This window comes from Cotesia typhae, unplaced genomic scaffold (assembly GCF_013202065.1).
Source record: "Cotesia typhae breed Kobodo isofemale line unplaced genomic scaffold, CoteBio_Ctyphae contig_122, whole genome shotgun sequence".
Lineage (NCBI taxonomy): Eukaryota > Metazoa > Arthropoda > Insecta > Hymenoptera > Braconidae > Cotesia > Cotesia typhae.
In genome coordinates this window covers 617,380-635,106 of record NW_027423714.1, presented here as the reverse complement: position 1 = coordinate 635,106, position 17,727 = coordinate 617,380, and the positions used below count along the sequence as shown (strand labels likewise).

The following is a 17,727-nucleotide window of genomic DNA, read 5'->3' as shown; positions in this document are numbered from 1 at the left end:
TTTACTAAAATTTGAAGGAAATACTTGTACAGCAAGTTTTGACGTCTATTTGCAGAGTAAGTTATAGGTAACTAATAGGTAATCGCTCGCTTTGCCAACTTTTTCCGTCAAGTTTGCTTCAAATTGCGGACGTAGATTGACATTAAGTTATAGGTAAGGTGGCTATCAGGGTAGATATACCCTGATAGCCACCTTACCTGTAACTTACTGTCAAACTACGTCCGCAATTTGAAGCTAACTTGACGGAAAGAGTTGGTAAAGCAAGCGATTAACTATTAGTTACCTATAACTTACTCTGCAAACAGACGTCAAGACTTGCTGTACAAGTATTTCTGTCAAATTGTAATAAAGTTGAACGGAAATTTAACTACAAGTTTGATTGTTAACTTGTATTCAAGTTTCGGCCGTAGATTTCCGTCAATTTGCTTACAACTGTTGTCATGTAAAAAATTACCGCTAACTCGATGTCAAGTTAACCGTAACTGCTAGAAGCCAACTACTTACTGAGAAAGCGCTGGCTATCAGGGTAGATATATTTCTTTCAAGAATTTTTATCTCTTGGTTCAAGATAGGCGATAACATTGATTCAAGATGTTACCGACTTGTGTTAAGAATGGCTTTTTTTTGAGTCATTAATTTACTTATTTTCAAAAAATAATTTTTTTTCGGTACAACAATTAAAGACTATTTAGTTTTTGAAATATAGAAAATCTAAATCAAGACAAGAAATTCTTAAAGCAAAATAACCATTTGTCTTCCAAAATAAATTCTTAGATTAAGAAAATATCTCTTGAGTCAGCATAAATTTTTTATCAGTGTAGTAGTACCTATCGCGAAAAGTAACTGCAATTATAATTTTTTTACAACATTGACAAATATGTCTTTAAAAGCCCGCAGACAGTAAAACATCATCAGATTGTAGTTGTTATAGATACGTTTTGAATAAAAAAACTTACATTTCTTTGGACGTATAGTGAAATAAATAAGGATTAATTTGATAGATTATTAAAATAATAATTTAAAAATTCATTAATTATTAATTTTTTGTAGGTTTTTGGTACCATAGCGTCGTATCTGGTAGTTGCTGTTCAATTCTATTTCGCGATGTCTACTTATTAATTAATAAATAGATATATTAATAGATAATTAATATGAAAAAAAAAAAAAAAAAAAAAAAAAAGGTTTTCCTAAAATTTCAGACTAGAATATTTCTTTAACATAAATAATTTCTTTCTAAAATTAATTATGTTACTGCTTTTGTGATCGGAAGATGGAACTTTCAAACTGAAATTACCAAAATTTTCTACGTATGTCTATAAAATAATTCAATTGTTTTTATCATAAATTACAAGTTTTATTTTCCGCACTAATAATTGCTCTTATTTTTTATTTTGGCTCCTAAGCTGCATCGATCGGTAATTTACTGTACATTAACTTCATTATTGATAATAATTGGCAGCGTATTTTTTGAATTTGATACTTCTTCTTGTTCTTGTTTCTAACAAATTAATCCCATTTATTATTTTTTTTCATGTGAGTAATGTTTTTCTTGTGATTAATAAGCAAAAAAAGTAAATTTGTAAAATAGACCTGAAGTAATAAAGTTTTTAAAAATATGTCTCAAACAATCGTAAAGATTTTTTTATATGTGCAATAAAAATCGATGAATTAAATTTTTTATAGATTATGAAGTTACAAATTATTATTGATATTCTTTTATGAAATTATCATTTTTTTCATTAAATTGTTTTTTCTAATGCCTGAACGAAAATCATTAACCCCCTTGTAAGCGAAAAATTTATATCGATTTATTTCCTATTTTCTTTAATAGAATCTTTTGACAAACAAATCATTAATATTTTTTTATGTCTTCAGGTCTATTTTTTCAAAAATATCTTTTCATGAATTTCAATGGAAAAATAGAATCACCGATTGATTTTTATTTGAATCTTGTCGTCCCAATAAATCTTTACTCGCTGCCAACTGATCATTAAACGCTGAACAACAGACATTTTTTTCTGGCTTACATACAATCGGTCTGGGTGATAACGACATTTCTGGATTCAAAATTTGTGGGGTCCACTCCGATGGACAAGGTCCTGCTCTCATAACTCTTTGCTGTGCTGTTGTGATAGTATGACTTCCTCCACAATACCTGTTGCAAAAATGATCTCTGAAATGACAAAAAAAAAAAAATGGAGGATTATCCGATAGGCGAAAGTCAAAAAATTACAACAAAAAAAAATGACTCAATTAATGGATTTGTCGCAAGTTACAGTGTTTACGGGCTTCATACTTGACGGACAGAAAATTTTTTTCAAACAATTACGATGTTTTTTCCCCGTATCTTTTTCTCTAAACCAATTTTTGAAAAGTATGAAATTAATATCTATTAAATTATCTTCACAATAGTATGCAAAATATCTTAGTTCCGTAAACTAATAAGGGTATTATAATAAAAATAGTTGCCGAAATGAGGCAAAAAAATATTTTTAGATCTTCAAGAACTTTTTGAAGCTTCACATTATGAGTCGTGCAATTATAAACTCCATAAATACATACTTTGAAGATTTCTCGATCATATTTCTCTGATTTCGTTGTTTTCTGCACGTATCCTTCATCAAAGCCGCAAACTGATTAATATTTTTACCCGGGTATTGTTTCAATTGTTTTTTCATTCGATCGGGGCTGTATCTCATCAAAGGTTTATTATTATTACTATCATGCGAAATGAAATTATTTTTGTAAATTGGCCCTTGATCCATCCTCATCATAACGTTTTTATTGCAAGATATACATAAAACATCACTAAAACGATAAAAGAATTAATATATAATCTCCATAATTAAAATGATTGGAATTAATTTTATTTACTTAAGAATTCTTTTTGTTCCAGCTGCTTCGTTTTTCTGGCGCTCTTCTTCTAGATCTTCGAACTTTTCTATTATAACTTGGAATTCATTATTGATACATTCTATAATTGACGATATTTCAACTCTATCAAGTTTCGTATCCACAATTTGTTGAATAGTATTCAAGGCGTCGCTACATGTATTTTCTTGTTCCGTTAATTTTGATTCTACTGCTTCTAAGCTTTGAGTCAAATCGTGAATGGCCGAATCAAAACGATCATTGGAAATCTGAAAAATTTTGATCGCTACATAATTTCGTTACAAGAGATTCAAGTTGGAGGTATTTTAAACTAAAAAACATTTATTTGGCTTTCCTCAGGATTTTATCTGGCATTAGTTTTTTATTTAATCAACTAATAAATCAATTTTCGTTCTATTGACGTTAATTGACGAACAAATTTATAGGAATAGTACAAAATTGGAAAAGTATTCAATGAATTTTTGTTTTACTTTCATTTATAACCTTATATGGCCGGATCAGAAACTTTTTACGGTAATTGATCAGTCTCAAAATTTAATCAGATTTAATATTTTTACTTTTTAAGATTGCAAGATGGAATTTTACACTAAAAATCAAAAATTGTAATTAGAAATGTTGGAAGTTATGGATAGGTAATCGTGATTATTAGGTTTTAGATTTATAAATAAAATACACAGTGGTTAACATTCATATATTTAGTCTTTATTTAAAAGACTACGTTTTCGAAAAGCGTCCTTACGCTTGAAAAAGTCGGTTTGTACTAACTTAAAAACTAATAGGAAATATTTACAATGGGGTCTAAGCATCTTCTTAAGAATCGTAAAATTACTGATGTTTTACTAAAATATATGTACAACTCCGAAAAGTAAAAGAATCCTTTGCGTGACCCGTGTCCGGGGTCATAAAACAGAGGTAGGACTTACTTTTCCTTTTCGAAAATATTTTTCAACTAAATATTAAGTTTCCTTAAACATAAAATCGAAGCATACAGTAAAATACTAAAATGAAAATAATTTAAAAAATAAGATTCGATTTTTGGTCAGAGAAATTCAACAAGAAAAATATTAAAATATACTATTACTCGGAAAAAACTTGCTTAATTGTTTAACTTTATAGAAATAAAAAATGATTTATTGTTACTTTTCTATTCACGATTTCAATATCCGCTTTATCTGTCAATGCGTCTTCAAGATCTTCCTTATCGGCTTTCAAAATTTTCAACAGATCTATTTGCTCGATCAAAATCTAGAAAATCAAAACTATTAAAAAATGTATTCTTAAAATCATATTTTTTAAAAAATTTATTTTCATACATTGCTTTTTTCTTTTTCTTTCGTAACCATAACACCAACTTGTCTAATATCCTCAATGTCATGCTGAATTTCTTGTATTTTCATAACAAGACCCTGGATTCCATCTGCATGACTCGACTCGCTAACTTTTCTATTATTATCAATTGTCTGAATTTTCTGTTCTAAAGTTAAAATGCGAGATGCAAGATTTTTTATATCTTCATCAAAATTTGGTGAACGAGAGTCTCTTGAACTTTTGATGGTGCCCATTGATTTGCTCTTGCGTTTGTTATCTTCGTTGGTAAAATGACTGTCGGTAATACCGATTTCTTTTGAGCCGGGAAGAGACGTATTGCTAGCTTTCGACGAAGATTCTTCAACAACAATGAATGATGAAGAATATTTCGGATCAACTGGATCTTTGTTGCCAGACGAACTTCTCTTGCTGTTCGAAGATTTCGAAATGCTAGATATTATTTCATTGATTCTAGTCCTGACATCACTTTCAGTTTCAATTGATTTTTCTGGCAGAGGCTCCGTTGAAGGATCAATCAACTGTGTCACTTCGTGACGAAGTTCTTCAATGTCCTGTTTCGTTTGTATTACTTCGGACTTCAAGGCTGCCATTTCAAGTTTAAGCTCATTAAGAACAGAGCTGCCTGCAATAATTGATAATCGATATGGTTTAATTCATTCATGAAATTTAAGCGTACTTTGAGACAAAAAAAAATCATGAATAAAGTAAATTTTAATTGAATTAAAAAAATGTCTTAGTTTCATAATTTTTCTGCTTAAATCAAAAAAATTAAGCTTTTCAAAAAGATTTAGGCTATCAGGCTAACTTACTCATATTACTGCGTTTGCTACCAGAAGATGGAATTTTGGAACTGATATCACTTAAATTTGACTTTATCAAGGCTTTATCTTCTCCCGATGCCGAGCCAGCAGTCGCTAATCCAGATACTGCACTTAGTTGTGGTGAAAATTTTCTTTCCGTTTTTGCATTCCGGGTTTCTACTTGATCGGCTTGACTTGTCAAGGAAGGGAGTTTATTGTTATCGACGCTGTACGTTTCAGAATCTCTCATCAATCCTGACATATCGTCACTGTCACTATAAAATTCTTGTTTAATATTCAGAGGGATTTCTTCTGAAAATGCTATTTGCTCTTGAGGTAACTCAGGTTTATCTCTTACATCCAGCATTTCCTTCATCTTCATTATTTCCTCGGCAATATTCGTTAGATCCATTTCTAATTTTGTGAGTCGATCGTTAGAGTTAGTATAGTTATCAATTATACTGTTTGAAACACTATCTTGTTTTTCGTTTAGAGAAATATATGTACTCTGTTCGTCACTTTTGATTATATCTTGTAACATTGTCATCAGCTGAAATTATTAATATATTTAATATATAATCAAGAAAAAAATTATGAAGAATTTTATCGTCTTGATATGAGTAGAAAAATTCTTGAACTAAAAAATTTTTTTTGGTTTAAGTAAATTTTACTTGATTCAAGAATTTTTCATCTTGATAAAAGTTATTTTTTTTTACATAAGTACATTTTTTTGAACAATCAATATTTTTTTTTTAATTTTATCAAAAATAGAAAAATTCGAAAATAAAATTTTGAATAATGTCAATTTTTCAGTTTAATTTGAAGAAAAAAATTTTTTTAATTAAAAAAAATTGAAAAATTGACATACATATTTGCAAAATTATTATAGTTCAAATAAACTTCAAGAAAACATTTGTTGAAAAAAATTTCAACTACAATTTTGAATATTGTAATTAGCTGTAAGAACATTTCTTTAAACTTTTATATTACGTTATTTACATAACTGGACTATTCAAAATACTAAAAAATTTGGTTCACTTAACAAAAATAATTAATTAATTTATTTATTTATTTCTAGTATTGTTTAAGTTTTTAGAACAAGAATAATATTAATTTGTAAAAATCTCAATTGAAATTTACGATCAAAGTCAGCAAATAAAAAATGTTTTTATAAATAAAATTTACTTTACTAATTCCTTGTTCACTCGCATCAAGCCTTTTGTTAATGTTAATCATACTCCACATATCAGTTAACGGATCCGGTCGACTAGTTTTAATGCGCTCGATTATTTCGGGATTAGTAGCTAATTCTTCTAATGCTCGGAACTGTTTCTCAAGTTTTTCGACAGTTTCATTTATTTTTTTAAATCCCAACGCACTAGGTACAGCGCCGTCCTTTATAGGCTCCACAAAAATAACCGACTGACGACTATCTTCAATCCCAACCCCTATACTTTGTTTAATTCCTTTCGTCTCTTTGATATCAGAATCAGAAGAAGCGAGATTAGCATTTGGTCCTTCGAGGTCCGCGGATGTTTTCGAATCAACCGTATAAATTTCAGCAGCGACAGCTGGTGCTTCAGCAGCATGGGTTCGTTTGATAACATTGCCTGCACTGTCAGTGATACTATACTCGTGTAGATAAATACTTGGTCCTGATTTTAGTGACGAAATAATTGTCTAAAATTGTTTAGAATAATTAAAATTATTTTTAAAAAAGAATTACTTTTTTTTTAAATTGATTAAATGCAAATATGAAGGTACTTTTATCCTGTTTGCGTCGTCTCCGCGATACTCAATTTTTAAATTGATCAAATTCACTTGATGGAGGAGTACATGCAGAAAGTTGTGAAGGATATTCAAGTTTATAGATCCTACCTGTCATTGGAAATTTTGAAACTGTTATTATTGTTCTGGTAAGAAAATAAATTTTTGTTTTGATACCTCAGGAGTGCCAAGTGCCAAATCTAGCATTTCAGGTAATGAAACTTGAAGACTTATTGGATTTTGAGTCATTTTATTATTTTTTAATGACAACTATAAATTTAAAGGTAATTGAATAAAATTAGAAAAAATACGGTTAAAGTACAACTGAAAATGACAGACGACAAATTTTGTAATAGTCGCGATTCTTTTGTTTTTTTTTTTTTTATTTGGATTTAAAATAAATCATAAGTTAATTTAAATCACTTGGAATCACTTGGCAAACTTGGTCAGAAGTTTTCTTTTATCGTATAACGAAGTTTTGCCAAAGGAAAATAAATAAAAAATTTTTTTTTCAAAATTTCGCAATTTTTCAATTTTGTTTTTGTAATGTCTCGAACGCTATTATAGATACAGGAATGGTCTTTTGTTTGTTTGAAAGGGGACACTTAGGGCTATTGAAAAAAAAATATTTTGGAAAAAAATTTAAAAAAATGCCAAATTTATCAAATTTTGAATTTTTGAAAATCGTTAAAAATAAAGTTTGCAGTTAAAATTTTGGCTCAATTTTTTTTGTTGAATACCTTGTACTGATCTTAAAAGATCCTGAAATTTTTAGAAGGGTGTTTTTCTTTTTTTCAAAAATATGAAAATTTTTTTCGATGTATATTTTAATAAGTTCGATTTTTTTTTTATACGTTAAAATGTGGTGCAGATAAAATGATAATCCATACAAATGTAATAAAATTTATGTAAAGTATGATAATATTTATTGGCTCGTTATTGTGAACGCTGTAAAATTTTATCAAGTTTTGACTCACTAAAGTAAAATGTCATGAAAAATAAACAAACTCCATAATTTTTTTTTCCAAAATGTCTATAGAAAAATAAAAATAATTTTATCTATAATTTTAGACCTTTAATAATAATTCTGATTACAATATTGAATATTTTTTTATTATCATCAAAAATTACGACTTGACAGGTTTAGGCTTTAATTTTTCAGCGTAATCATCGCTGATATAATGCGTGTAACTTGAAGAAATAAATTTGAAAGCCAAAAATCCCGCGTGATTGGGAACACTCTTATACATCAATCCAATTCCACCCAAAGGTAACGGCAGTGTTGGTTTATATTCGTTCATATTAAAGAATGGTACTACTGGTCAATTATATCTAGTTTCATTATTTGGATTTGAAACTGATAAATGGACCAAACTAGAACCTGGCTCACTCATTTCGTAGGTTTGACTCTTTTGATTTTTCGCCACCGGAAGTTTTGTTAAAGTATCTCTTGTCTATCGATAAAACAACATAAATAATGATTACAAATTTAAAACATTGGATATTAGCTTGAATGCTCATCGATAAAAAAGTTAACTTTACTCAAGAGAAAAAATTTTCAACCAAGAAATTATTCTTGGGGTAAGTAAATTTTTTTTGCTTCAAGAATTTTTTTTTCTTGACTCAAGAAAATTATTAATTTAAAATGGTATTCTCGATTCAAGATTTCTTCTCTAGAATCTAAAATAAATTTAAAATTTACGAGAACGTAACATCCATCCAAACTTGTTTTTTTCCTAAATCTAAAAAATTTTCTTTTCAAAAAGTAAGTTACCGTGAAAAAAATTTTGATTTTTTCAGCTAAGAAATAAAATGATTAAAAATCCTCTATAAATATATTTTTTATCACAAAAATTCGAATTGTTAGAGATAATAAAATCCGAACAAAAACAGTTTCACTGTAAAAAAATTGCGCCAAGTCCACGTTCATAAAACTCATCTCAATAACGTTTGGCCGACTAAATTGAGAAAATGCGGTGTGATTGCCAATCAAAATGTGTTAATTACAATTAAACTAAGCAATATCAAGTTTCTTCATTGAAGCTTAATGACAGAGCTGAAAAAAATTGAATCCAAAAATTTTATATAATTTCAGATGATTTCACCACACCACCATATTGATAGTTATGTCCACTAAAAATTTAAAAAAAAATTTAAAAACGGACTTTTTCACTGAAACTGATAATTAATCGAGTAAGCAGTGTTTTTAATGAGTTGAGTATGCTTGACTAATGTAAATTTATATAAGTAAAGTATAAGAATATATGAAATCATATATTATGTAATTAGAGCTGATCAGCCCGAATATGTATAACTATACATAATTACATAAATTCGAGCAAAATCGTTTTTTCTCGGGTTGAAATTCTTCCGAAAAAATTTGGGGTACTCAGTGACACGCACCAAGTACGATAAAAAAATTTTTTTTTAATTTTTAAATTTTCAACAAATTTTCTTTCAATTTTTTTAACATTATGACAGTTTCTTGGTATTTTTTTGTATTTCACTTTTTTTTGTAGAGAATGACAATTATTATAATGAGTCTTATTTTTTTTGTAAAGTGCAAACGTTATTGAGATGAGTTTTATGAACGTGGACTTGGCGCAATTTTTTACAGTGAAACTGTTTTTGTTCGGATTTATTAATAACAACAATCATTTTAGTAATAATAATGATAATGATAAACATTATTATTGCTTTCAGTTTTAACATCAATTTATTATTACCGATATTAATACTTTCAGTATTATAATTACTATTATTGTTATTTTTATTATGGTTACCAATATTATTTATTGTTATTATGATATTGTTGTTAGTAAATGACGCAATATATCAAACGCATAGTCATGTTTCGTATTATCAAGAGATTAAGATTATTTGAAACCCGCTCAATTAGATGACAGTGCCACCTACAGGCAATAACCATAAGATCACAGAATGTTCACACTTTTTAATGAGAATTCCCCAGACACTGAACATCTGGTTTATCCGAAGAAAGTATAACTCATACAATGTTTGTGTGTTTAAACTGGTTAACAAATAAAATTTAATTAAAAAAATATGTTTCAAACATAAACATGGAAGGTTGTATGATAATTTGTTCTATAAAATTTTTTGTTTCATAAGATACTTTTACATTTTTAATTTCAAACGTAAACTTTTCCCGCGCAATATTAAAAATTCATAAATAAATGAATTTTTTCAGGCAACGCTATAATCATATGAAAAGTCGTTCGTTCTTTGATTTTACAGCTCAAATTATGATAAAAAGATTAAAGTTTTCTTTTCTCATATTAGCTAGTGGTATTAAAAATTTAAACTGACTAATCCGCGTAAACGCCTCCGGTTTAAATCGATAACTTAAATTATCGATGGAAATTATACATTTTTATATATACAAAGAGAATTTTGACATTTTCTTAATAAGAAAAATTTTAATTTAGATTTAATACTGCAATACACATTAATTCAATGAAAATAACAAACAATTATTTTAGTAATAATAATAATAATGATAAATATTATTATTGCTGTCATTTTTAACATCAATTTATTATTACCGATATTATTACTTTTAGTATTATAATTAATATTATTGTTATCGAAAATATGAAATATTAAAAATTAGATTTCTTGTTAAAAAGTGTTCCTATGCAGAGATATCTGAATAAAAAATTATAATAGGGACAAAATTTAAGCAGTTATATTCAACGCTGTCTGAACCGAAATAATTCTGATTCATAGAACTAAACAATTTTTTCATATTTTTTCAATTAATTAATATTAGGAAAAAAAAGTATGAACTACTGTTATAATAGAAATTTAAGAAAAAGAAAGACGTAGAATTTAAAATAAAATTTGCAACCTCAGAAAAACGTCATGTTTACAGTAAACACAGTCGGTAGTCTGACGCTCCGTTTACAACGAAATTTTTGAACGGAACTTGGTGCCAGATTCTACCGAATCTGTGGATTATTTTTTTTTTATTTAGTATTATAATTTTAAAAATTTTTGTTTTGTTGTTTGTGCTCATTTACTTAAGTATTTTTTTTAACTTTAAAAGAAGTTAGTAGTAGTTATTTTATTTAATTTCTTGTTAAGTTTAAGATAAGTTAATATATTTGAAGTATTAAGATGTCATATATACATAGAAAAAGAAAATTTCTTGAACTAAGAAAATTGTAAGGAAGACCGAAGTTATTTTGGAGCAAGAAGGAATTTTCTTGGCTTAAAAAAAATTAACTTCATTCAAGAAATTTTCAATCTTCCTTAAGATTTTTTGATTTAAGAAAATTTACGCTTGACTTAAGACTTTCTTTCTTTCGGTGTACCTCAAGTTTTCAATTTACTTCTTTTGTAAGAAAAATACGTAAGCACTTTTAGAATTCGCAGGCCATCTTACTGATTGTACAGTCTCATCATCTATTTGGATCCATGATAAATTATGTTTAATCATCGCAACATGATAATTTTCAGAATTACCATCTTTTGAAGAGTTAAATATAGCACTTACAACAGCATAGTTTGTATTACATATTGATATTTTTGCTTTGGGTACCGATTTTATAAACTCTTTTTTCCTATTTATTAATTTATTTTTTCCTTTGATGGACACATGTAACTTCACAACTAATATCTGTTGCAAGGAATTTAATGAAATTTTTGTTAGCATTTCTTTGACTTCTTTACAATTTTCACAAAATTTGAAATTAGTAAACCAATATCCAAATGATGAATCAATTAATTCTTGTAGTTCAAATGTTTTTTTCTCATCATATATTGAAACATGTAATATATTTTCTAGTATACTGTAAGAATTAGAATAATTGCATGTTTTGCATCGATCATTAATTTCTAATTTAAATTGTACTAAATTTCTAATATCACAATTATCATCACAAATTTTAAGAAATACTGATACAGGATCGTTATTTGTCATAGAATAAGGCTGCTCTATTAATGACTCTTTAATGTCACTGGACTTTAGAAGTAATTCGCGATTATTATATTTGCTAAATAAATTACTAAGTTTATTGTTGACAGATTGATTCTTTAGGCCATGATTGATTAATAATGTCCTAATTATTGTATTATTAAACATACATTGAATAATTGAATTAAGACCATCGGAAACGTTATCACAGTTTTCGATACCTCGACAATCTAATAAACTAAGAGAAGCTTTTTTCGCATTTTTGAGTTCAATTTGAATAGAATGTTCTTCAACTGCCCAAATCATGTCCCATACTTTTTGCCAACGTGTATCAGGAATTGGTATGGTAGGTAAATCAGACCTATAAATTTTTCTTAAACGATTATATTCTTTAATTGCTGAAGAGCTTGCTTTAACGGAATGAGGATCAAAATTGATTAAATGTAGTCCACGTAACTCTGTTACACGCGATAGGGCTACATAAATTTGACCAACATTAAAAATAGTGTTCCCTGCTTCAATGATGGCATTTTTTAAACTTAAACCTTGACTCTTATCAATAGTTACTGCATAACTCAAGCATAATGGAAATTGTTCTCTTACAACGAAAGCTCTTTCAAATAATTGAAATTTTACTTTAATACCATTTTAAAAATCAGCTCCTAAATTATCATTTATTATTATTATGATATTATTGCTAGTAAATAAGACAATGCATCAAACGCATAATTACAATACGAATTATCTAAAAATAATGATTATTTGAAACCCGCTCAATCGAATAACAATGCCACCTACAGGAAATGACCAAAAGATCATAGAATGTACACACTGCTTAATGAGAATTCTCGAGATTCTGAACAGCTGGTATATCCGAAGAAAGTAAAACTCAAACAATGTTTAGCGTATTATCTATTTGGTCTGGTTAATAAATTAAATTAAATTAGAACAATATGTTTAACAACATACACATAGAAGGTTGTTGGATAGTTTAGTTAGTAGTTTACTCTGTAAATTTTTTTGTATTCATAAGAAATTTTTTTACATTCTTAATTTAAAGTTTGTACTTTTCCCACGGATATGAAATGTTCATAAAATTATTATAAAAATAAATTAAACTTTTATTTTCCGTAAAGAAACTAGTAGCATCGATCAAATTTCATGAAAATTAGTCGCGTATATCTTTTGAATGAGATTGATAGACTTGAATTATCAATCATAATATTTATATTTTATAAAATCGTAGGAAAAATTTTTTATATTTTTTTGTAATTTAGGAAATTGTGAATTTGGATTTAATACCACAATCCTTAATAATTTAATAAAATAATCGTATTGTTCAATATTATGAATGCAATTATTTTTAACATCAATCTATTGTTATCATTATAATAACTATCAGTATTATCTTCATTTTTATTGTTATTATTAGCATGATTATTTTTATTACATATTATTATTATCATAATTATGTTGTTAGTAAATAATACGATTCATCAAACTCAATGAATGTAAGCATTATGTACAGAATATTGTCGTTTTGAATGTCCGCGCAGTTCGGTCGCAGTATAGCAGTGCCACCTATATCTGTAAAACACTCGACCAGAATTACTTAGGCAATGATCAGCTGACTATTACATAGAAACTAAACCCAAACAATGTGAGCTCTTGTAGATATTGACTCTAGTTAATAAATAATACTTAATTTAAAAAAAAGTTAATTTAAAAAAATTCATATGTAAAGTTGATAAATAGTAAATTCTAGAGATTTTATTAAAAAAAAAAAATTTTAACATTTTATGTGATTGAAAAAATTTTCAATTCAAATTATGTACTTTTACCGCGGAAAATTAGTGCACAAACAATTGTAACAATAAAATCACGTTAAACTTTTATTTCTCGTAGAGTAACTAATAAGCATTAACAAAATTCCATCAAGTATATCCTTTGGTTTAGATTGATAGACAAATTATCAATCATAATATTTATATTTTATAAAATCGTAAAATAAATTTTCATGGTTTTTATAATATTGGTGATGATTGTTACTATTTCTTTTATTTTCGATTTCGAACTTTCTAACTACAGTTTGTGTTAGAGTAACATTGACGAGCCCTAGTGAGCATCGACGCAAGCTCATAACTTTTTTTTTTAACTGTAGTCTCCCATCAAGTGGAGAGTTACCATACATTCTCGAATTATTTAGTCTGTGGCATGTCACTTTCTCCATAAGAAAAAAGTCAAAATCTAAAAATCTGGGTCGCTATAGTTTGTGCTAGAGAATTTAATTAATTTTAAATAGAATTTATTATTTTCAATGACCATTATCAATTAATATTGATAATATAACATATAATGTATAATTATAGAGTAATATTGGAGAAAAAAAAGTTCTGTAGAATTAATAAAATTTTACAACCTAAAAATATCGTTCTGCTTACGGTAAACACATTCGGTAGTCTGGCGCTCCGTTTACAACGGAATTTTTGAATGGAACTTGGCGCCAGATTCTACCGAATCTGTAGATGAATATTAATTATGCAAATTTAGAGACTTTTTTAAGCGCAAAAATTTAAAAACCAAAAATTAAAATATTTGATGATTTTACACAACTTGTCTTGACAAATTTTTAACTACCAGAAGAGCATTATGAGTCGCTTGGAATGGAACATCGATTGGAATGGAACATCTTGTAGACCCCTTATCGACGGATTTTGTTCTGAAGACTACTTAGCCGTTGATTCAACTTGCATTGAAAATAAGTGTCAATGCACCACGGATCAGATCCAATACTCGAATAACTTGTGTATAAAACGTAAGTTTTGTATAAAAATCTTAAAAGTCAGGGCAGTGACGTTATTTTGAATACCATTTCAGCTCATTTAGGAATGATATGTGAAAACGACATTGATTGCGATGAACTACTGTACAGTCGATGCGATAGAAATATAAGATGTGGCTGTGAACCAAATTATAAAGAGTATAACGTCACAGCCTGTGCGCCATTGCTCGGCAGATATTGTTCCAATGACAAGCTATGCGCGCTTTCTCATTCCAGTTGTTTAGACAACAAATGTTTATGTAACTTTGGTTTTGTGAAATTTTCTCTCGAGAAGTGTGTACCACGTAAGTTGATCACAACTTATACAACAATGTTCTTTACTATTGAATTGACAAATATATAATTGACGATCTAGATCATATTGGGATGGAATGCGTGGAAAATGCGGATTGCAGACTAGTTCTGAATTCCGTGTGTATCAACAATCATTGTGTTTGTAAGAGTAATCATGTCGGTCTGAATGATAAAGTTTGTGCGCCTACGCTAGACGCATGTTGCAAACGTAATCAACAATGTGCTCCGTCTAATTCTATTTGCGTTAACAATAAGTGTCAATGCGGACATAATTATTTACGAACAACGAAAAATCAGTGTGTCACGTTCAACGGTAATTATTGACCTCTAATTTGATAAAGATCAGGTAATTAGCAGTTGATGGAAACTTATCAATTGCAGAATATTTTTGGAAATCTTGTGAAAATAGCAATGATTGTGAAGACATTCAATATTCAGAATGTTCCGTTACTAAAAAATGCACGTGTAAAATGAATTACATTCCTCTTGGTGATAAGAAATGCATAGCTTTAATAGGTGCGTTCTGTAATGACAACGATGAATGCATATCTATTGATACTTTTTGTATTAACAATAAGTGCCAATGTCGAAAAAATTTTTATGCTCACAGTAAACAACAATGCTATCCAAGTAAATATGACTTTTATTAGCTAATTTCTAAACAAAACAATAAAAGATGCCGATTAATTATATTTTATTCTTGTTTTGAATAAGTTCAACTAGGTACAACATGCCGAAATAATGACGACTGCTCGGAAGCGATTAGAAATTCTAAATGTTCAACGGACAAAAGATGCAATTGCATTGAAAATCACTATGCTTTAAATGAATTTAAATGTGCTCCTTATTTGTTCGGAAATTGCTTTAGTGATGAGGACTGCAAATTTAATTCTTCAGTTTGCGTTGGAAACAAATGTATGTGCAAAATTGACTCCAGAGCTGTATCAGATAACCAGTGTCAGCTAAGTAAGTGCTAGTAGAAAATTAAAATATGTCACCTCACTATCGATATTTTATAACAATTTCAGTTGAATACATGTACACGTGCGATAACGAGTTAGATTGTGGCGACCCTTGGCATTACCGATGTGATCCAGATAAACGCTGTCGTTGCAACTCAAATAATTATTCAATTAATAGATCAACTTGTCTGCCACTTTTGAAGGGCTATTGTTGGAAAGACAGCCAATGCTTATCCGTCAATTCGGCCTGCATTGATTTTCACTGTCAATGCAGAAGTAACTTTATCGCGATTTGTAATAACTTATGCAGACCAGGTACTTTCAAAATGCCTTTAATTTAAATCAGTAATTTTGACAGCATTTAATTAAATGAGGAAATTTTAATTTTTTTACAGTGGATAATTTGACTCAATTCTTTTTTTGAAATCAGCACCAATTCTATTTTTATGAGTTAATTTAATAAAAAAAAATCTCTGACCGTTCTCTATCTAGTTATGCTTTCAAATGTTTCAAGTTTATCGAAATTTTCATCTACACGGTATCAAATGTAAAAAAGTTTTATTTACTTACAACAGTAGTTGGTACTAACAGCAGAGCGTTTTTTTTTTTTTTTTTTTTTCCAACTGTAAATATATTTTTGACGAGCTCTCAATATGTACCCACAAAAATCAAATTAGCCGAAATGAGGGGGTAATCTTCGACGAATGAAAAAAAAGAACGAGAAGGTAATTAATTTAAGTGTGGATTTTTCTATTTTTTCTAATGGAAGTCTAATGTGATTTTTTACATTATTATTATCACTTTTATCAATATATTGTAGATTATATGGAAATCTAATAAAGATACGGTATTATGGTACATGTAAAAGTAATATTTTGTAAACTCTGTACAGTGTATAGTATTCATTTGTAACATTTATAATATTTTTTTATAAGTCGCAAATAATTCATAAGCATTAATAGTATAACGTTAAGTGCATTAAAATTTGGTTTTTCTAAAATTGAAATTATTCCAAAATTAAAACTCCGGACTTCACTAAATTGTTATTTTCACTAAACACCTTTTTGTAAACTTTGAATCACAATATCTCCCGCAAGAATCGATAAGTTTTATTTAGTTTGCGGTATTTAATAAATTTGATTAAGCAACAAAATATATAGTTTCAGTTTTTCAGCATCAAAATATCAATTACCACCTGCAATATGATCTGACAAAGATTTCTAAAGTTAGACGAGTAAAAAAAAAAACTTTTTTTCATTTTTTGACGATATTTTTTGAACGAATTTACCGATTTTGCTATAATTGAAATTTTTTTTTAAGTTAATAGCCGATTAGATTTTGGAATTGATCTAGTTTAAAGTTATCTCGAAACCACATTTTTTTTTTCAATTAATTCAAACTTACATAAAATTTAATGCCAATAGAACTCTTCTAAATGCCATACACCACATTATGATCGCTCAAATTTTTCAAAAGTTACAAGGGTTACACACAGTAATATTCTCGTGAAAACAGTTAGAACTGCTTCCTAGATCCCCAAAACGTGTAAATGTAATGAGGATAAAAATTTAATTTTCAAAAATTCGGTCAAAACCTATAACTTCCGAATCGATAAAAATCATTGATTTTCAAAGCAAGAAATTGAAAATATTAATTAATTTAAAATACTTTTCTTATGTAACTTTATTTAATGAGTGATATTTTAAGTATAAATAAACATATGTAATATTAAAATATATAAACTCTATACAGCTATTTTGTTCATAATAATCATAAATTTGTTTCTCACATTATTTGTGGGTAATACTTAATTAATTATAAAAAGATATGTAGTCAATTCAATTTAAAGTTGAATCATGTCAATTATACCTATCCACAGTATGGTTTGAAACGTAGTTCAGAAAA

At 28.0% G+C, this 17,727-nt stretch overlaps 2 protein-coding genes across 4 annotated transcripts; one reads left to right on the top strand and one right to left on the bottom strand.

Annotated features, from left to right (window-relative positions):
• Nucleotides 1-187: 187 nt before the first annotated feature.
• Nucleotides 188-17,674, bottom strand: LOC141533038 (uncharacterized). 2 transcript variants are annotated; one of them, XM_074251706.1, is made up of 11 exons: nucleotides 16,393-17,674; nucleotides 6,966-7,058; nucleotides 6,786-6,899; nucleotides 6,207-6,701; nucleotides 5,031-5,571; nucleotides 4,206-4,843; nucleotides 4,033-4,137; nucleotides 2,875-3,140; nucleotides 2,563-2,808; nucleotides 1,930-2,173; nucleotides 188-1,498 (listed from the first exon to the last, which is right to left on the bottom strand). In XM_074251706.1, the coding sequence occupies exons 2-11, from the start codon at nucleotides 7,035-7,037 to the stop codon at nucleotides 1,421-1,423; spliced, it is 2,799 nt and encodes a 932-aa protein (XP_074107807.1). In that variant the 5' UTR covers nucleotides 7,038-7,058; nucleotides 16,393-17,674; the 3' UTR covers nucleotides 188-1,420. The 2 variants fall into 2 exon arrangements, with proteins under 2 accessions (XP_074107807.1, XP_074107797.1); XM_074251696.1 differs by lacking the exon at nucleotides 16,393-17,674 and adding an exon at nucleotides 7,529-7,586.
• Nucleotides 7,717-16,386, top strand: LOC141533047 (uncharacterized). 2 transcript variants are annotated; one of them, XM_074251724.1, is made up of 10 exons: nucleotides 7,717-8,100; nucleotides 8,190-8,369; nucleotides 8,884-9,450; nucleotides 14,275-14,539; nucleotides 14,602-14,850; nucleotides 14,922-15,173; nucleotides 15,242-15,490; nucleotides 15,575-15,826; nucleotides 15,889-16,137; nucleotides 16,218-16,386. In XM_074251724.1, exons 4-10 carry the CDS (start codon nucleotides 14,374-14,376, stop codon nucleotides 16,244-16,246), a joined length of 1,446 nt encoding a protein of 481 aa, XP_074107825.1. In that variant the 5' UTR covers nucleotides 7,717-8,100; nucleotides 8,190-8,369; nucleotides 8,884-9,450; nucleotides 14,275-14,373; the 3' UTR covers nucleotides 16,247-16,386. The 2 variants fall into 2 exon arrangements, with proteins under 2 accessions (XP_074107825.1, XP_074107816.1); XM_074251715.1 differs by lacking the exon at nucleotides 8,884-9,450 and having other exon boundaries at nucleotides 7,717-8,369; nucleotides 14,365-14,539.
• Nucleotides 17,675-17,727: the final 53 nt, after the last annotated feature.